This window comes from Balaenoptera ricei, chromosome 15, assembly GCF_028023285.1.
Source record: "Balaenoptera ricei isolate mBalRic1 chromosome 15, mBalRic1.hap2, whole genome shotgun sequence".
In the NCBI taxonomy this organism is placed as follows: domain Eukaryota; kingdom Metazoa; phylum Chordata; class Mammalia; order Artiodactyla; family Balaenopteridae; genus Balaenoptera; species Balaenoptera ricei.
Window position 1 is genome coordinate 57019843 of NC_082653.1, and position 21733 is coordinate 57041575.

The following is a 21733-nucleotide window of genomic DNA, read 5'->3' on the forward strand; positions in this document are numbered from 1 at the left end:
ATAGAGGATGCAAATGGAGGGAGTTAGGACTTAGTTTAGGACATTTTTTTTTTTTTTAATTTGGGAAACGGAGGAGAGTAGAGAAGGGATGGAGAAATTAGAAAAAAAGAAAATACACAGAAAGGAAAACTATCTTCATCAACACTCACCCAAGCGGGGAAAAAATGTGGACATTACTAAGCCTAGCTAAAATCAAACACATTACAATTATTAGCTACCATTTATTGAGTGTTCCCTTCTCTGTAAAATGACAATAATTTATTGAATTGTTTGTAAAATGACAATGACTTAATTGAATTATTAACTTGTGCTGTCCTATGGGTAGGTCAAATTGGTGTCTTTTCCTTGCCTCATAGATTTTTGTATAACAGGAAGTAGAAGCTTCCTGAAGGTACAGGCAGTAGGAGCCCACAAATAAGGAAAAAGAATGGGCGAGAGTAACGGATAGAGAACGTCTGCATTGGTTGAGACCAATGAAAATCCGCGAGAACAAGGCAAGTAGAGAGACAAAGGGACTCAGAAGAGAGCATCCAGACTAAGGTGGAAAGAGAAATTCCATTCAGGGAGAAAAGCTCCAGAAAACTCCCTTTGTGCTTTTGGTTCCTTTTGGGGTTTTTGCTTCCCACTGGGTGAGGTTTGGATGAACAGAGTTGCGTCAGTAACTTCAAGTCCTGAGTTTCCTGGTGTCAAGGCTTAGAAATCTGTCCCTTTTGCCCTTATCAAGCCACCCTACTAGCCAAAAACATTTATATATTCTTCCCACTGTTCATATTATCACGATAAGATTTTAAGGAGGCAGCTCCAAACAGGCAATTCGGTGACGGAAAAGCTAACTGAAATATAAAGTTTTAGCTTTGTTTACGCAGCACATTTCTGTCCTCCTTCCAGGAAGGTAGCTTTTGGAATACTTTGCTCTGCGTCCGATGGCAGCTTTGGAATCTTGCTGCATGGGTGGTGTATGTATGTGGGGGACAGTGATGAACTAGACTGCCCCATTAGGGCAACAAACCAAGGGCTCCTAGATGGCCTTAAGTTGATTTAAGGCAAGAAAGAATATGAATATTTCCTGCACTCTAAAGCTTATGGTGCAGGATTCATCCTGGCCAGAAGTATGTTATAATCTTGAATGTGCTATTTCAAGCTGCTACCCCTACCTCCTTTTAGATGCTGGTATGATCTGATGACTGGAAGTGTCCCCCGTGCTCCATTTTTTTTTAAAGAAATATGATTAAAGAGGTTCATAAAAAGGCACGCAAGGTTCTATTTTATTTAAAGGAAGTTTGTGGCTTGCTCGTTTGATCTCATTAAAAATAGTGCACTAGCACAGGGAGATCAGCTCGATGCCTTGTGACGACCTAGAGGGGTGGGATAGGGAGGGTGGGAGGGAGACGCAAGGGGGGGTATGGGGATATATGTATATGTATAGCTGATTCACTTTGTTGTACAGCAGAAACTAACACAACATTATAAAGCAATTATACTCCAATAAAGGTGTTAAAAAAATAGTGCACAATAAATAGGTCTAGGGTCATCCTGAGAAGACCTGGGACATGTCTTAGACACACTGGTCCCCTCTAATAGGTCTAAACCAGTTATTTCTTTTTCATTTTATTGGGCAGAGTAATACGCTTCTGGCTTTGGTTACTTTTAAGGAAAGTAAGGGGAGGCTGCTCTCCAAATCTTCCTGCCCCGATCATCCTCAGCCTTGACAGTGGATCAGAGCAACCCAGCAACTATAACAGCGTGGGTACCAGAACGACTGACCTTTTGTACATACCCTGCTTTCTCCAGCTCCTTCTCCTCTTTGTCGTCCAAGGTTCCCATCCCTCCCACCTGATGGTGGAGCCCTCTGGCATCTCCCAGTCCTGCCAAAGCACAGAGGATTTGGAAGACCCGCAGGATCCCTGTAACTAGCAATCCCCCTTACCTAGAATTAGCTCCTCTTAAACTTTTCAGGGAAGAGAAGATTGAAGAGAGAGAGAGAGTGATAATCATGGACACCCTGGAAGTGCTGGAGGCAGTGGATTTGTAAGAAGATGCTGTGAGGTAGAAGCTAAGGTTCAAAACCAGGGACGCTCCTTTGGGCTGAGTGCAAAGAAGAATCATCTACTCGGGAGCCCAGCCCTGCAGCGGAAATGCTGCGTGTCATGCTCAGGCCCAGTGCAGATGGCCACCCGTCAGAGGACACAAGGGGTTTCGGAGTCAGCAAGGAGGGTCACAAAAGTCATCACCTGGGTCCCTTCTACCTGAGGACATACTACATACACACACACACACACACACACACACACACACACACACACACACTTTTAGTATTTCGAAAGGTAGGAATTGAGCTTCCATCACTAGCCTATCAAACCTACAAATTCACTCATTGTTTAGTGGTACCCATTTCCATAAATTCTTTTGAATTGAAAAGTGGGCCATGGCACAACTTTGTAAATCAACTATACGTCAATTAAGAAAAGAAAAATGGGCCAAGTTAATGAAAAAATGTATAAATAATAGGAGAGGCGATACATGGGTATGATCAACCATTTGAAAGTTGAAGGACCACGTCCCCGGGACCTGCAAAGCAATCCATTAGATTTAGGGGTGAAGCTAGAGATCTCATAAGGCCGCATTGATCAAGGAGCTGAAAATAAGGGTTGCTGAACAGAACTGAACCAAGACAAGTGTTTTCACCTGCTCAGGGAGATAGCAAAGAATATGGCATTTGATCAAAAGATAACTATTGAAAATGGAGAGAAGGAAATGTTAATAGAGCTGTTAAAAAAGATCTGAGAAACTCTCAGTAGGAACAAGAGTAAGAGAGTAGAGTTCTGGGCACTGGGAAGAAGGGAAGAGAAAACGGGGAAGCAGGAGGGGAGAGAGAGCCAGAGAGTGAGAGGAAGAGTGAGAGAGACAGAGAGATGGTATAGAATAATGGTATCTTTTTTTTTTCTTCTTCTTTTTTTTTTTTTTAGGGCTGCGTTGGGTCTTCGTTGCAGGCTTTCTCTAGTTGCGGCAAGTGGGGATTCTCTTTGCTGTGGTGCGCGGGCTTCTCATTGCGGTGGCTTCTCTTGTTGCAGAGAGCGGGCTCTAGGCGCGTGGGCTTCAGTAGTTGTGACATGCGGGCTCAGTAGTTGTGGCTCATGGGCTCTAGAGTGCAGGCTCAGTAGTTGTGGCACACGGGCTCAGTAGTTGTGGCTTGTGGGTTCTAGAGCGCAGGCTCAGTAGTTGTGGCGCATGGGCTTAGTTGCTCCACGGCACGTGGGATCTTCCTGGACCAGGGCTCGAACCCGTGTCCCCTGCATTGGCAGGCGGATTCTTAACCACTGTGCCACCAGGGAAATCCCGATGATACAGACTGTAAATGTTAACCTCGCTCCCTTTTATTAGAAAAGCCCTAAGCTTTCTAACACTCAATGCAACTGAGAGGCTCCCTAGTGAATATGTCTGGATGAGATTCCAGTGCATTTCTGCATCATGCCTAAATCCCGTTATAACAAGGTTCTGGGTGACACCATGACTTAAATACAATTATTTCTGAATTCATGTCACTCTGCTGTCCATAGATCTTAAAAAGGTGTCCTCATTTCACTGATGTTTGAGCTCAGGACAGAAGTGTCAGTAGCATTGAAAGGTGGGAAGAGAAAATTCTCCAGATAAAAACCCCAAGTGTTTATTCCTGAGATCCTGCTTTCAGGATCTGAGCCAGCTGGAGGTCAGCATTAGGCTGGTCAGTAACGATGGGGGAGGCAACAGCCCATCCAGAAGTTAAGCACGTCCTGTGTAAGAGACAAGACACTCAGCCGTTACATCATCTCCTTCCCTCCGCACATGGTCCTATCAAGGAGCAATCTCATTACCCATTACCCATCACCTCCATTTTATTTTTCCCCCAGAGGAAGAAACTTTTTTCAGAAAAGAGATGAAATTATTTGTTCAGAAATCTTCACTGTCACTGGGGTTTGAGCCCATGTGATCTAATTGCCAAGTTCAACCCTTAAGCCCTGGGCCAACAGAATAACACTGTTGTCCCCATTGAGCAAACTTGAGAAATTCAGTGAAAGAAAGGAAAGGGGGAGGGTGAGAAGTGAGGGGATAATGGAGAGTGTATGGGGTGGACAAGCCACAGGGAATAATATCTGTACTTGAAACATTCAAATAAGAGAGAGAGAGAAAGAGAGAGAGAGAACTTTTACAGGTGTAGTTCCATAAACGTAGATTTTAACTTAAAAAGGAAGGCTAGGTAGAACTAAATTGGAAAGAAAAGCCAGACTATATAAAAAATATATATTACACACACACACACACAATGTTTCTGGTCATATATGTTAAAAGAAGCTTTGATAGCTTCATTGTGATTCATTGTTTCATGAAATGCAATTGTGTTGTGTTATTACATGAAATTAAATTTAAAAAAATATAAAGGCGTTGATACAGTTATGGTTGCTACTGTGCTGTCATCCTAATTGACTCAATCATTAGGCATCAAAGTTAAATCCTCAGGTGTTCCACAGAATTCCAATCATGAGATAAAGAGATAAATGTGAGCGAGTTAACTTGAACTATTGAAATATGCTTGGTAGGGGAAGAAGCCATGAAAATATCCTTTTTTCTTCTTTAAAAATAAACACAGGTTATAACACAAATACAGTGAGTGCGGTTTGATCCCCAGCCCCACCGGCTTGATACTCTCAGTTACAGAGATTTTGTAGCTAAAAAAGGCTTGGCATTGCTTGGTCTTTCTTTGGGTTTGATGGGTCACTCTTAGGTCTTAGTGAAATAAGAGAAGCAAACTTGTAAATGAATTGCTCTGGAATTTCTGTCTGACTTATGCATTTTCTTTTATTTCATTTTTGCATTGAAAAACATTACATTTCTGTTTCCTTATAGAGTAGTGTATCAAGAGCCTGTGTATGGCAATAAATTGCTGCAGGTATGAAATCCCGGCTGGTGGAAAAACTCATCACTATTGATTGTGGGTTTGCTGTGAAATCCTACTAACAAGACAATTCCGGGGAGGGGAGATGGTCTCTAACATAGAAGGAGGAAAGACTTAACTGAATTTTCCGGTTTTGATGTGAATTCTTCTAGAAGAGAGATGCTCATCATGAAATGTTTCCCTCTCTGCTAGATAGTATGTCAAAATGGAGGTCTGGCTTGGCTCTTCATTTCTTGGCTTAAAATGTATCTGGCTTCAATGAATATAAACTCAGTGAAAATAATTCAAGGGTTTCATTGAACCAATTGTCTGAAAAAAAATTTTTAGTAGGTTCCTGGAGTCAACTGGGATGGTTAAACCAAAAAGCCTTTTGTACATCCAGCATTGAGGGTAAGCATAGCTAATATAACATCCCCTGGTTTCATTGTAGCTTCTTATAAATTTATTTCACAACTTTTGCCGTAGCTCTCAAACCTATTTCCCACTGCTGAAGCAACACCCAAATGAACGAACTTGTAGGAAGGAAACAGAAAAAAATCAACACATCCATCGAAGTGTAGCTGGCTAAGTCTCCAAATTTGGTCTAAAACCAACATTAAAACTGTCAAATAAAAGGAAAGAGGAATGTAAAACTAAGGATGATCAGTGGGAGTTTTATTACATGGGTTTCCCTGTAACCTGCAATCCTCGTTTTTGTTCAGTATTAAGTCAATTAAGAAGGTACTTTTTTTTTTTTTACTGTGAGATTAATCAAGTTTTAATAAGAAATCTAATATAAAAAATGGGTACTTGGACCTAGGAGAGGACCAAATAAAATTCCTGACATCAACTTTTATTTTCACTTTCTAAGAAAACAGGACTTCTATTGCCATATTTCAAAAATAGCTGAACATATGCAGATTAAAGAGTAATGATTTATATTTGTTTTACATTTTGCAAATGTTCTTTAAATGTCATTATAGTGAATCAATTTTATGTATATTATTAATCCACCTGTTTTAGACAAAGTGAGATCCTTGGATATTCTCAGAAAGGAAAAGCCCTACCCAATCCCTGTGTCCCCACCAATGACAAAAATTTCACCTGGCTTCCTAAGCAATTCGCCATTTGGATATTTGAACATCTTTTTCCAAAAGTATGCTCTCAAGTTTAAACGTGTGATTTCCATTGTCAAACCACTTTGTGATGCAATGGAGAGCCACAGGGCTCATTAATAATGCTTTACAAAGTTCCACAAATGAGTATCCAGTTTCATTTCATTTCACTCAGCATCTCCCAAACCTGTTTGGTCATGAAACCTTGCCCTTCCCTGCCACTATGAATATCCCACCAAGCACAGTTTTGAAAGTGGTTCATTGGAGCATCATTAAAGGTCCTTAATTGATAACCTCCCCCAGTGGACCTTCAGAAGTCTTGCTAACAAAGGAAGTGTTTCTGACCGTGTGAGTCAGTATCTCCAATGGCCGCATCTGGTGGTGGTGGCCAGGTTGAAAGGGGAAATCCATAATGACATTTAAAATGTGTATGTTCTATAAGTTCACACTTGTATTTTGCTGCCTAGCTTGTGAAAGTGAGTACATTTTGTGAGTAGGGAGTGTAGGCCATTTTGTGTTTGTCATCCCTTTTTTACCTTTGGTTTGGTGGTGGGAAAAATCTACTTGCCAAGGATACATTTTTTTGTCCTAAGGCCTGGGAGGACCAGTTTCAATGTGAACATGGTTTGGTGACCGCAAATAGAAGTGAGTGCTTCTTTTTTCAGACATTACTCCAGAACCTTGCAGAAGCTTTGGCTATGCTCAGCGAGCCGCAAAATATAGGGCAATAAAATTGATTAGAGTCACCTGTTAGAACGGCTAATTAAAGCAATTTGTATTTTTTTGATCATTTTACAGTGTATGAACACATATACGGAGTTAATACACAACTCTGGTTTTCCCCTTAAATGGATTTCATACAGAAGAAAAATAGCGAACGAAGACAATGCAGTATATAGATGTGGGGACATCAAGCCATCAGTCCTTTTCTTCTTCCAATTATTACATATTTCAGGGATCACTTAGGCCTGGACTGTCCAATACTGTAGCCACCAGCCCCATGTGGTTGTGTACATTTAAATTCAAATGAACTCAACTTAAATAAATCAAAAACTCCATTTGGTGTACCAGCCACATTTCGAGGGTTCAGTAGACGTTTAGGACAAGCAGCTACCATACTGGACAGCAAAGATATAGAAGATTTCTGATATCATCAGGTCTACTGGACAGCAAGAAGATCACTGACCAGGGTCAGAATCTCTCCACTGGTTCCACAGACTTTAGCAAACTATGACCTTGACTCATGAATCAGGAATACTTGTAAACACATTCTTAAATAACAAAGATAAGTGTCAGGACATTGACCACTTGTGCCTGCCTTGCATGGAAACACACATTTATTTTCTCTAAATGGCCAAGTCATTATGCAAACATACAGAGGATGGATTTTTCCCGAAGCTTCATAGATAAGTCCCTCTGAAGGATCCCAGGTGGACACACATCCATTTTATATTCATGCAATAAGTATCAACCTAATAGTCAGTGAGGTTTGTTTTAGGTATATTCTGTTTGCACTGCCACATTTTTTCCCACTTATCAAACTTGCTACCTACTTCCATTGATGGAAAACATTGCAGAAGTTGGGGGAGTCGTACAGAGTTCAAAGAAGGTTTGCAAGCAGGATGTGGCCAGAAATCTTGACTGGGACCAAATTCACAGTCACCAAGGCATGATTGATTGACATGGCGCTTGATGCAAAGAACTTTGCAATAACTTTTGTTTTCCGTTCTGGAAGTGAAAGAAAAAATAAAGCGCACACTCAAACTTTCTCCATTCAGAGCTTTCAGCTGGTTGCAGCTAAGGCCTCCTAGCAATCAGGAAGCCAATGCCAGCCCCTCCCTTCCTCATTAAGTTCAGGAACATACATACCTGCACACCTGTGTCTTTTATGGCTGCGTGATGAAAGCTGAAGAGATGGGCAAGCAGATGAAAAGAACGGCTCCAGAAATCTGGTGACCCTGATTTTCCCTCAGCCCATCACTCTGTATCTGGAGCTTGGTGCTGGGTGTGACAACTGCTTTGGTTTTCCATCTCCTCAGCACATTTAATGAGTTTCTCCGTTCCTAATTAGAGAACATGGTGTTTGGAACACCAGGTGGTGTCTGGGTAAGACCTCTTTTTTTAACTTTCACTTTGTTTTTCAAGGGAGACTTTTTTTTTTTTTTTAATACTGGCTCCAGATTATTGGTGATTATCTGTCAGAATGTCTTGGAGGTATCCTCTCTAGCATGATCCAGAGAAGGAACTTGATTAAGGAGAAACTAGCTTTTTGGAATTGCTGTCTAAGTGATAGCGAATTTGCTCTGAAAGTCAGCTGTGATTGGCAAAGGGTAGAAATAAACGCCAATAAAGGACAGAATGTTTTGATAGATGCTTCTTGCAATTTTCTCATTCATCTGTTTTCTATCCTATACCTGGAGCCAAATGTAATGAACTCCTTCACCCAACATCCTACCATCAAATCCCCCCATTACACCAGTTATTTATGCTGTTAGATGCCCTCTGACATTGCAGTCTGTCCTGAATTGCCCCTTTACAGTGAGGGTGAGAACCCTTCTCCCAGAGGATTATGGGACTATGTATTCTAATTGGAACCTGAATGGTCCCTGTATTATCGGTGGATACTGGATCCTGCTTGTTAAGTGTGCTGAAATCATTCGACAGTGGTTGATGTATCGCTGTGGTCTGCTGAGCAAGGAGCTCTGTTATTTTCACAGTTTGATAATCAATGCTCCACTGAACACAGTTCCTTTAGAATATGCCCATTTGTTTGTCCTCTGCTTAATTGAACAATTGCAATTACTGGTACATACAACTAAATGTTAATTATTTTTCTCAGATTTTTTTTTCTCTCCTAATGATTTTATTTACAAATTGGAAGACTTTATATTTTCCACACCAAACAAATTCTCCATCTGAACCAGTGTGATATCTTTAGCTGAAAAGACAGAATTTTTAAGTGCTCACCATTCCTTTTTTTAATCATTACGTGACATTTAGAAAGCTGGAGACAGTCTTCTTTAACTGCTTTAGTGGTTGAACAACTACACGTGCAAGAGATGCCTAATACACATTCAATCAAAGGGTTATCTTATTTTTTTTTAATAAATATCAAAGTAAGACAGCAGGGCATTAGCTTGACCAATATTGGATTTTTAAGGAAGTAATCAAAGATTGAATAAAATGTAAGTTAATAGCTGATAAGTAAAGGTAAAGCATACTCATTGTTGAAAATCTGGAAAGTTCAGCAAAGCATAAAAAGCATTTAAATAATTCCCCATAATCCTCCCCACCCCAAAACAATTACCATTAATTAACATGTAGGTACATCTCTTTCAAAGGGTCTCTGGGTTGTCCCTTTGGGGTACGCTTACAACTGCTAACCTTTAACATCCAGCTGGGGTTGGTGGTCCACCCCCCATCTTTCTGGCGTGTTTTCATACTAAGCTTTCATTAACCTCCACTTTAGTTTGTTAGAGGTGGGTAACCACTGTTCTGATGTGGTCTCACAATCAGGCGCCCTGAGTTGGCTTCCTCTGCGTTCCTAAGTCCGCTTTCTCCTTGTGTTTTAGGGTGGTTACGCTGCATATCGCTACGCCCAGCCCACCCCCGCCACTGCCGCTGCCTACAGTGACAGGTAAGGGCCTTCCTTCTCATGCTTGACATTTACCTGGAAATTAACTTAGCTCGTGGGAGACGAGATTCTCGTCTGGTCTTGGTGCAAATGCATGACTGCTCGGGAGGCAGCACCCCAAAAGTTAGGTCTCATGGTGAAGGTCAACACGGGGCCACATAGAGAGAGGATGCACAATGACGCCTAGCTCATTCTGAACACTCGCCCTCTCTGCTGAGACACGAAGGTAGTGATACATTTTGTCCGTGCATAGTTGTTTTTCAGATCTCAATTCCTGTGACAGCACACCTTGCATGCACAAAGTATACTCCCTGTACAACCTTCTCATGGTCTTCTCTGTAAGACCCTGGTTTCATCTAACTCATAGGACAAAAACCAGGAGATGATCCTGCAGGTTTACCTCGATTTTCAGCACCCCGTTTCCCTTTTTTTCTACATCTTTGTACATCCAGGAAAGCATTCCCCGTATTGCAGTTTTTAATCCAAACCAAAGGAATGGGGGAGGTGTATCTGGCATTCATAAGGAGAGTCGTTCTTTTTGGCAATGCCCAATGACCGTTCCTACGAACAGAAGCCAACATTTATTTGTAATGCACACCACATGTTAAGACTGGCAGCGGAAGGGTTTAAGAAATGCAGAAGTCAGAATTGGATGGCGGCGGGGGTGAAGGCTGGGGGATGGAGGAGCTCTATTACGCGTTACCCAGGCTTAACAGATGACTCGGTTTCTGAAATGGCAAGCCACAGCTATTTTTGTATAAGTGCTTTGAAAAAAAAAAAAGTGTGCGTTTCCATATTGAATGCAAATCGTTGGCTCTGTTTTCTGAGGACATAAATGTGAATGTTCAGATGCTCTGCATGCACAAATGTCATGGAGGGTGCTTATTTTGGGTAATGACTCCTTTAATTTAAAAATATGTTTCATGAATAAAACAGTAATGGTACCAATTTGCATGTGTGGCTGAGGCATGCTGGGTCCGACAGGTAAGCAGGCGATGTCCTGGACTCGAGAATGGGGAGTGTCTGCGGACACTGGTTCTCCTCCCTGGCCTCTTGTGACTCAGTCCTTACCTTGGTTTGCTGTGGTATGCTTTCTCTGTAGTTCCATTCCATTTCTCACAAGATGTGTCGTTAGCTCATTGTTAACTACAGACTTCTTCTGAGGCATACTAAAGCAAAAGAAATTCCTGAACCCAAAAAGCCTCACTTTGAAAACCCCCTGCCTAAACTTGTAATAAAACGGCTCTTTGGCAAGATAGAACTGAGATCTGCTGTCTGGATGTATGCAGGTATTATTCCTGTTTTCTTATGAACAGCCATCACGAGCTCTCAAGGCTGGAGGGAGCTTCCAGAGGAACCCAAACTATTGTCAATGTGCAGTTCTAATTACCTAAACTATCCAGTTACCCAATCATCAGTTGCCAGGATGCAAAATATGTTTTATAGAAGTTGCTGTCTTCAATACACTTTGACACTAGATTAGGGAAATTGAGAGGGTCAAAAAAGCTAATAAAAATGATGACAATCTTGAAATCCTCAAGATCATTCTACAAATGAAAAGTCTTAATGCTATTAAATTCTGCACACTGAAGATTCACAAAGTATCAATTGTAATGTGGTTCATCTACAACCCTTAATTATTTTTATGAAAATATCTCTAGATGCTAAATTCTCCAACACCCACTTTGTATATAATTATAATCATAGTAACTTTAGCCTGCTGCATAATTATAAGAATCTTAAACAGATTTATGTCTTTGGATTTTTTATCTTGCTTCTCAGTATAAGTGCATCTATCCCCAAGCTGAAAAAAAAGGTTAATTACAAAGATATAATTTAAATTGCTTTCTTTAATAAAACCAATCTAGACATTTGGAAAATAAAAAACAATGTTTAATACTACTCTTAGATAGAATTACTTGAGAATCTGGCCATCTCTATTTGCATTCATCTTAAAAATTAAGTTAAAATTTTGCTGCATTTGGGGGCACCATATATGCAAATGTATTTATGAAATCTGTTGTTTTAATATTATTAAGATTTCTCACTGGCAACATGTCCTACTGAAAAATTGCCCTCATTCTTGGTTTGGTAAATCTTGACTAACTCTGCAATTCCCACTTTGGTGTAATAGTTTCAGCTGAAGAAACCAACTAAATATACTCTTGTCCATATAATTGGCCTCTTGCTGTTCATTAAAGAAATTTGCACATTAGGTCTTTTTGGTTGCTGAGGCAATTGATTGCTAGCCCTATTTCACTTTATTATAAGCAAGACACTTTCCACATATGGAAATATTGCATTGAGGGAAATGCAGTAATAGGTAAATTACCAGAAAACAATCTTTAAAGTGATGTTTCTGGTTTGATTTGTAAAGTGTATTTATGAAATGGTGGTACTTCCTTTTATTTTTAGTAAGCAGGTAAAGAGAAGGAAGACCCTTATAGAGAAGACACATATTTGGGGGAAAATGTGAAATGATCAGAATAGCTTTCGAATCAAGATTAAGATGCCAGTTATCTAGAATTATCTCAGGGCAGCTGTGTAATCATTTCTTTTTACTCAATCACAGTGTAATATCAGTAGGGAGAGACTCTTAGTTCCTACTTTCTAGAAGAAAGGCAGGATGACAAAGAGAAAAGCTTCTTAACCCAAAGAAACTCCTTCAAAATAGGAAGTAAAATCAGCAGGAATAAAGAATGTTTGGGTCACGCTCACTGGCTGTCAACTTGATCAAAACAGAAACTGCAACAAACTTTCTCTCTAATCATGAGATTCACTCTTCAGAAGTCTTGAAAGCGAAAGGAGTTTGATGTCCCCAGTCGGTAGAATTTTACCTTTTATCAGCACAAATTAAGCCCTCATCAAATTAAAGATTCAGGGGCCTTTGGAAAATCTTGAACTCCAGTAACCTCAGGACTGGCCAGAAGGTCCTTGACGGCCACCTTGCAACTCCCCACCCAACATCTTCTTGGTTAAATGATCACATGCTGATTATCTCGGAGTACCCTGAGAGTTTCTGAATGCTGACCTCCAGAATGAAGACCATCTGGTGTGGGCAGAGATTTCCCCCAAAGAAAAAGACCTGACTGGACTAGGTAATTTTATAGTCTTATTGATGAATTGAATGACAATAGGCAAACATCTTTCCTTGGCATTTAGGAAACATTTGGTAAGCCTTTGACCTCACCTCAAATCTTTACTTCTAATTTCACTTTGATTTGTGGAAAGCCAACTGTCCGAACTCTCAAGGGAGATAGTTTTCTGAGCTTGAACCAATCAAAGCATGGCAGTGGGGCCGACGGTCATCTGGTCATTGCATGCCACTTGGTGTTGCTGATGTGTTCGTGGTATGTTCTGGATTTGACAGGTCCATCATCACAGTAGCTCAATGAATGGCTTGCTTGAATTAAGCCTGGGGACAGGCTTCTCTTTATTGATTGGCTTTCGGTTTCTTTGTGTCCACGACTTGGTCCTTGTTGCATCTTTGGGCAGCCAGACTGGGAGGTGGAGGGGGTGGTGGCGGGGGGAGATTTTCTTTTCCATGAATTATGCTACAGATATTTGGGTAAATATGTCTGATGTGTACACTGCTTTGATGAAAATGTTACCGCGCCAAAAAGGCAGACATTTGTCACGCTTGTCCTGCTTGCTAAACATTCTAACATCCCCTAACAACCAGTGCATGGAAACGGCCCTCCACATTAGGGCAGAAGGGAACTCAATTCAGACCAGCTAGAGAAGAAGGTAATAACGTAGTTCACTCCAAGATTTCACGACGATCCAGTTGCCCTGATAGTTACCCTGGGCCACTGTTTTCATATAAGACATGCATTTCCGTAAAGATCCCTGAAAGTTAGCAGCTTCTGACATACAGTAGTAGTTCTGGCCAAACAGGTGCCGCTAGACTGAGCAAAAGAGACAGCAAGCAACAGCCTTCTGTTTGTTTGTTTTATTTCCTACCCTTTTTTGTTTGTTTTTTGAGACCTTTAACTTTCATCAGCAATGTTAGACTGTACCATATGAAATTGCTACCCTTGTGTGCCCCACATGGTGCAATACTGGCAATTTCATATAGCTCAGCTTAATGGAAACCCAATTAAAATGCCATAATATCAATTATCTTGCTCTCTGCACTTGAAATATATATATGTATGGTCATACATATATATGTGTGTGTTGTGTATATATATTATTCATATACATATGTGGAAAATATATGTATACACAACACATACACACACACACACACACACACACACACACACACACACACTTCTGCCTTAGGACCTCATGGAGGACTCATAACAGTATCTAGGTAAATCTTAATACAAGGAGGTCAGGACTTGTCAAGATCAGCCAGTCACAAGCCCCATGCTAGAACATCTTTAAATGTGATACTCACCACCTATGAATAAAAGGTTCTATCTCAGAGAGAAATAGATTAGTAGTTCTTTCTTAAAACTCAATAGGAATAAGTAGTCATGTCTTTGGGGTCATGGAGAGGTTGATCTGTAGATCAACTATTTAAAATTATATGGGTGGTAGGGATGGATGGATACATACATGCATAGATGGGTGGATGGATGGATGGATGGATGGATGGATGGATAGAAAGGTATATAGGTGATAGATAAATAGATACATAGGTGGTTAGGTGGATGAATGGAAAGAAAGGGAGAAGAGAGAAGAAGAAAGGAAGGGAGGGAAGGAGGGAGGGAGGGAGGAAGAATGGAAGAAAAAGAAAAGAGAGAGAGAAAGTGAGCGAGAGAGAGAGAAAAGAAGGAAGGAAAGAAAGAAAGAAGGAAGGAAGTATGGACAGATAGGAAAAAACTATCTCTATGCTCTTATAGTATTTCATCATAAGCTAAACTACAGGACGTAGAACTAAATCCTTACGTACAATCTTAGTTTGATCTAAACTGAAAAGCTAAAGGGGTTTGAGTTGATTTCCATTTATGTGGGTACTCCCTCTCTATTTTAGGACTTTTTGTGTCCTGGGTTTAGGTTAAATAATAGAGAAATGCCGTCATTAAAATAAGGCTAATAATTGCATTTAAAACGATACACCATTTTATGTGGAGTCCTTACCAAATCATATAGACTAAAAATTAAAGGGTTGCCAGCCTATAAAGCATATGAGCACCCTGAATGGAAAATTTAATTTACCATTTAAGGGTTTTTTTGGTAAAAAGGTTAATTTTTAAAATACTGTTATACTTTAGGGACTTAACAATTTTACTTTTTCTTGCTGTGGAGTAGAATATAGAAAGCTTCATCTATGGATAATGTGGATCCCTTAATGAGGGTAGACCATGCAAAGCAGAGAAAGGCGGGAAGTTTCATTGTTTTCCCCATTCCTCTTATGTGAACCAAGTTAGGTAAGGGTTGAAACTGTTTCTGATTAAAAAGCAGTCACAAGCCCCTGCACCCATTCTTTGTAGATGTGTGCAAGGAGGAATTTCAAGATCTTATCCTAGTGCTTTGTGTGAAGCACTAGCTCCTTTGGCCAGCTCAAGACCTGATGACATTTACTGGTTTACCAGGACAGGAGAAGAACACGGACAATGTAATATGGCAGTCAACTCCCTTGTATGGGGAATGGCCAGGCTTTACCCATGCTTCTTTCGCATATGCTGTGAAAAATAGCTTTTCTTGTATGAAATGATGACAACAGCTTTGCTTTCTTCTTTTTTTATCCAGTTTTGTTTTTAATGTTCTTCCTTGGCAAAGTAAAAGTTGGCAGCTCTACGATAGACTCCTTATTATATTTTATTTACATTTTCAATCTTTTCTGAGAAATCCACGGGTGAAAAAATAGAGTGAGAGCATTCTAAAGCTTGGTGATGCCAAGAATAGTATTCTCAGATGAACGAGAAACTGAGGGCTTAGTTCATGAGGGGATAGATCTGCAGTTAAGACAAGGATTCAGGGTCAGAAGGAAGCTATTTTGGACTCACATTCTAACCTGTTGAGTTAAAACATGGCAGCAATAGTTGCTCCGCTATCTTTTATTGATAGTGCCCTGTTGAAGTTTTTCTTGATTTTAACTTTTAATCTTTTCCACTGTTTTCACTCATCCTGATGAGCTCTTCTAGGTTCTGCAATTAAAAAAAGAAAATGATGCTCTGTGAACTTGTAATAGTAATGAGTCACTAATGCCTTTATTTATATCCTTCTGTACCCCAGTGCCCAGAAAAGCACATCCAGTCTTTAAAATTAGAACACCAGGTTGAAATATATATTCATACATGGTATTGTATATAATATTTTCTTATTTTTATTTATATTCTTATTCTTCTTTTTGGTTTAAAGTTTACTTTCGTAACTGATTCTTTTTTCTTTTTTGGTGATTCAGCATCCCCTCAGGAAGAGAAAGGGAAGCTAATTATTCTAGACAGCTTTAGGGTAACAAGAAAGAAACAGGAATTGCCTGTGAGTTTCCTGTTACAAGGCACACATACTACATGAAAATAAATTTCTTCAATAAAACTTGCCATATATATGAGAATGCTCTTATGAAAATGTTCATTAGGTGGAAATAGAGGACTTCGGTACTTGCACTGTTTCCTAAGACTTCTTGAAGTTTAATACAGTAACTGAGCAAACTTTGATTCAAATCATCTCTCTGTGATAACGATAACAATAATTATGATAATAGCAATAATAACAATGGCTGTGTATGGAGTCCGTACTATGTGATAGCACTAAGTGTTCTAAGTGCTTTACAAAGACAGTCACTGAACTGTCGCACTAAATATTAAATTGACCGCCATGGTACAGATGGGGAAGACGAGCCTGGGGAAGGGTGAAGTAGATGTTCAGCTCAGCTTGAGAGCTGAAGTCTATGCCCTTAATCCCCAGGCTCTATTGCATCTTAGTGGAGCAACCTGGAGAAGTCATTTCTTTGCCCTCCGTCACCTCATCTGTGGTGGGTATATTGATTCCGTCTCACAGAGTGGTATGGAAGTTTTGAGACACTGCCTGTGAAATATTCAGTGCATCAAGGGCAGTACATAAAATATTCTTGTTTTCATTTTCATGTTTATATTTTCATAGTCATAAATTCCTATTTTTCATATTTTATTTCATATTCCCATAACATAGTCCATTAAGAGCTTTAAATCTGGGTAGCAACAGTGAGCTTGGAGGAAACCAAAAATATCTAGGTTATTTCAGTTCCACCTGAATCTCTATAATCCAGGGGTTTGAATCTGTTGTTTCTTTAACTGATTCCAGAGTCAAGCAAAGTTTCGGGAGGATAATGACCAAATATACTCAACTGATTATGATGTAGACAAGACTTTTAAAATATAGTAGGTAGGATTATATGCAACTCTAATCCTTTTTAATCCACTGAGTTCCAAGAATAATTTATGTTTGTTTTGTTTTGCATTTTTTTAATGGAAAAACATGCCTTTTTTTTTTGGCTACGTAAGCCCCCCCAGTTGATCAGTCCTCCAAAGTTTAGATTTTGATATGTCAGGTTTTCTTAAAGTGAGCTGTCTTAAATGATGTTTCCTGCCACTTTTTAAAATCTTTTCACCACGTAGATTTCTGTTTTGAAGTTAATTTTTTCAGTAGTGTCTCTAGTGTGCCAGGTACTATGTAAAACATTGGAACAAATGACCTGATCAGGTAAGCAGTATAGTTAGGGCACCCATATAATGACCATTTAAAATGGATCATTTTAAATGGGACATTGAAATGATCGTTTAAAATGGGACGATGTAACAGAGAAGGGATGCACTGGTAGTAATGACTCCAGGACAGCAGGCTTCAACTAGGACTGTCGTAAGACAAGAAGAACATGTGGGGTCATCCTAAGTAGTCATCCTAACCAGTGTGTGGATAGGAGAAGCAGGTCCAGGCAGGGTGATGTACACTCTGGGAAATCCCACTATTGGGCTTCAAGTCCAATGTCTGTTGGTCCAGGTCCTGGACTGTTTCTACCTCCTTATGCTGTTGTTACAAAGTCAGGGCAAAGGCACATTTGCAGCTTCAAATAGTCATACCTAAGACACAACTTGATAACTTAATGATTAAAAACAGAATGGAATTTCATGTTCTCATTTATTTATATTTCCCTATGGATCAATAGCTCTGATTGAACATTCACCAAACAAATTACGACAACTAAGATAATTATATTTTCTGCCAACCTGCTCTGCAGGTTGATGCTGATTCCATCTGATAACGATTGAGATGGCTCAGAGATAGTGAAGGAGGGAATGTAGAGCTCTTGCTGGTAGCATCAGTGTGATTTTGGGAACTTGTGTTTATGGACACAAAGCTCTCAGTGATGAAAAGTAATATGGCTGTTACTGATCAGTGTGTTTCCCGAGTTTCTCTTCTTTTTAATTTACAGACAGGTACACACACACGCGCACACACGTTAAATGAAAAAGTGCTCAAGTTTTTGTTTCAAGAACTATTTGCCTTTGGTCCATAATCTTAACGGCTTCTTAACAACTGTTAGGCACTGCCAGATGAATATATAATTTAATTGAAGCAGTTAAAAAAAGAAGCAAGCCTGTAAGAGTCAACAGACTGGACCAAGAAGGAGTTGGGGAGATATTAAAGGAAATTCCAAACCCAATAGACCATAGCTGTCACAGCCATTTGGGTAGACACGTTTGCCAGTGACAAGACAAGATATAACAACTCCTTTGGTCATATCATGGCCTAATTACATACTTTTCGGGTTGCAGATCATTGACTTGATAGGCCACAAAAAAGCAAATAAAACCTATCTTTTCAGTAGCGCCATCAGGGTCCTTCAGCTGTGAAAGGTTTAGAAGCAGGTGAGAAAGCCCAGTGCTTTCTAGAGGCTGGTCAGAAACCTCTGATGAGGACCTGTACACAGAAGCCTCTTGGTGAGCCATTTCTGTTGCAAATAAAGAACCTTCCTCGTAGAAGACAGTATTCCAGTCAAGTAGAAGGGAATATATGCAGAGTAGATAGACTCGGAACTGATGAAGCATTCGTGAATGTGACAAAAATCAAACCTGCTCCACTTCGCCTTTTATTTTTTTGGCCACTATCAGATATGCTAGAAAATCTATCTTCGGGGGTAAGAGGGAACTTTTCACTTAAAAATTTCTAGTATTTCTTTTAACGTTATCAAAGCAAGTTCTGACTTTTGTACCTATGAAGAGAACTTTGAATTCTTTTCCAGAAGAACTGACTTCTATTTAAATGTGGCCTCTCTTTTATTTTCATATTTGTGTGTAATACATGCCTGTGAACAGTCATTGGACAGAAATAAATGACTTCTCATGGTTTTCTCCCTGATGTGAATCACAGTGATTTATTCTTCTGGAATTAGATGATTGTCCTCCAAATCATAGTGCATTTCATCTTGAATTACCATACGAAACATTTAGAGTAGGACCGCTATCAGAATTTAGGGGGATGGTAGTCGGATAGGTAAGAGCTTGAGGAGGAACTAACTTGTCCATGTTGTCATTGTTTCCAGGCTTATTCTTACTACATTATGATGTGTGAATGTTCAGATATGATCACTAGATTGTGGGGAGATGAGACAGAATCAAAGCCAAGCACCCTTTTCCCTTAATTATCTTAATCACTTAGATTGAAATGTGTTGGCCTGAGAGTCTAGACATACATCACACATCTGATAACCTGGAACAGTGGTTCCCACTGCTTTTGCAGCTGTGGAATCTCTTTAAAAAGAAAACTAGGATTGCTGGATGCTTCTAGCATCCTTTTAATCCCTATCTCCTTTCATGGTCCAATTTTGTAATTTGAAATTTGATTGCATTAAAAGATTGAGGGACTTCTTCCCCCCTGCCATTTCTATATTGTTAGAGGGTTTGTGGACCACTTCTAGTAACTAGAATAGGAGCCCAGCTTATGGGGGGTGGGGACACTTGAAAAATGTCTCCTGGAAAATATTAGCTCCACAGCTTTCCCAGAATGACAGTTTCTCTGCTGTTCTTTTCATGGTTTATTCAATATCTGTCTCGAACTAAAACAAACAACAGGAAAAGAAGCGCTTACCTTATTCTGTTCTAAAATTTCAAGATTGAAGTGGTTCATCTTGAGGGTCCTTAGAGCCTTACTCTGCAAAGCATTGTTCCCAGACCAACCAAATTGGCCTCCTCAGGAACTTGTGAGAAATGCAGAATCTCAAGCCCCACCTGAACCAGAATCTGTACTTTCAAGATCCCGGGGCGATTTGTGAGAAGCACCCTTCTCAAGGTGCTTCAATTCTACCCCAATAGGCAGTAAATAATGTTCACTCTGAGTTCTCCTTCCACAAATCTTCCACATGTAAGAGAGTTTGTCATTGTAACTTGTTGCTTTGTAAACGTCTCCTCTCTGCTCTCTCCCTTCCTAGAGGAGAAAGTAAGAGCTGTCCATGGTTGCGCATCCCTCACAATCCATTCTGTTGTGACTTCCTTCCTCAACTAGTTTAGGGCCACAAATAATCATTTTCTTATTCCAAAGATCCAAGAATAATGAAAGTGATTCCATGCTAATATCTCCTCATTGGTTGTGTAATACTGTAAACTCACACTGTTGTAAAACGTACCCTGGAAAAGTCACATCTGATTTCTCTTACCTTTATGGAGCCTCCATTTTGTCATCTGCTAAAGGGAGAGCATAACACCAGTTAGAATCAGAAAGAGATGAAGGTGAACATTGCTTTATAAACTGAAAGAGGTGGTGAAAAAGCATGGCGTTATCAATAACTCAGTTGATTATTGACAGATTTTTTTAGGGTGTATATGGTTATTTGAAAGCATTGGATGTATACAGGCAAAAGCAAGCAAATTAAATTAAATCTATCTAAAAGTGCAAATCATTTTTAGATGAGGCAATCTTCAGGACCCACCATAACACTAACATTCTGGGAACCTGTGCCTTCCTCAACTTGTCATTGGCCTGATCAAGATGTAAAGCAGGGTCTTTCATACTCATTGTACCTATTCTTTGACTGGCGCATGCGTTGGCAAATCTTTGCTTATTCACCAACAGACTGTGATCGGAGATTTACATATAGAGACTGAATCTCAGTAAGTTACTTACTGCACGAGGTAGTACAGGCAGGCTAATTGACTCTCAACTGCCTCATCTTTAAAGTGGGGCTGATGAATCATGCCTGCCTCCATGGGTTGTTGTGAGAATTAATTGAGGTCATGAAGAAAGAGCTCCTTGAATAGCACTGATGCTGAGTAGCCCTCAGGATATTATTATCATCGTCATCACCCTCAACATCGTCATCCTCCTTATTTTTATTATCAGCAGCATCACTAAACTATAGGCATATTTTGTTTCGTTCTTGGCCCAAAAAATATTGAAGGAAGAAGCAACTGGGAACCATGAGATCAAACAGCCTGTCCTTCTGTTCATCTTTCTCCTGGATTATTGCTTCTCTTTTCTGTCCAAGGAGGAAGGAGCTCAGGCTGTCAGGGATGCATCAGCTTCTTAGGAAGAACAACCAGTTCTCCCAGTGTAAACCCAGCCCCCAAATCAACATGGCTTTAGATTTAAAGGGTTAAAAAAAGTCAAACTAAATCTGCCAATGCTGCCCTTTTCCCATTGTGCTTGGTGAGAAGTCCAATACTGTGGCGGAGGTGGGTTATTGGAACCCCAGGGAACTTTCTACCATCAGCTCACTTCATTTTGCACATAACTCCTAAGTGGATCCAGACCTTCTCAGTGTGGCCTCTCCACCCTCCAGAGCCTCAGCCTGGACACCCACTGCTCTTCCTGAGCCTCCAGAAGCTCGGGGACCCCCTCAGCCATATGAGGGCTGCTTCCCCTAGAGAACACGTATGCTGTTCAGAGAACTTGCCAGACCCATTTCCACCCTGTGATAGGCACCATTTCACATGAGAAGCTCCTTCTGCCCAACCAAAGCTGAGGTGGGATTTTGCCTTCCTTGGAGGCTCCAGCCCACCTGTAAAATGACCTATAACCTCGAAAGGCTCTTAACTATCTCCCACTTCCCCTAAAATCCCAGAAGCCCAGGACTTAACAACACAAACAGCAGGTCTCTTTATGGGGAGAGAGAAGCCTATATTTTTCATGAGTCCACGCAGCCAG

The 21733-nt window shown here is 40.2% G+C and overlaps 1 protein-coding gene across 18 annotated transcripts in view; it reads left to right on the forward strand.

The window, feature by feature from the left end:
• The window catches only part of RBFOX1 (RNA binding fox-1 homolog 1), a 2209300-nt gene that overhangs the window by 2162855 nt on the left and 24712 nt on the right, over positions 1–21733 (forward strand). For 12 of the 18 annotated variants that reach the window (XM_059898915.1, XM_059898899.1, XM_059898900.1 and 9 more), the window contains 2 exons: positions 4882–4924; positions 9597–9661. The exons of 1 other annotated variant lie outside the window; for it this stretch is intronic. In XM_059898915.1, the coding sequence (XP_059754898.1) occupies positions 4882–4924; positions 9597–9661 (108 nt within the window). The remainder of the gene's footprint in view (positions 1–4881; positions 4925–9596; positions 9662–21733) is intronic. 5 more of the 18 variants (XR_009497779.1, XM_059898903.1, XM_059898906.1 and 2 more) reach the window with 1 other exon arrangement.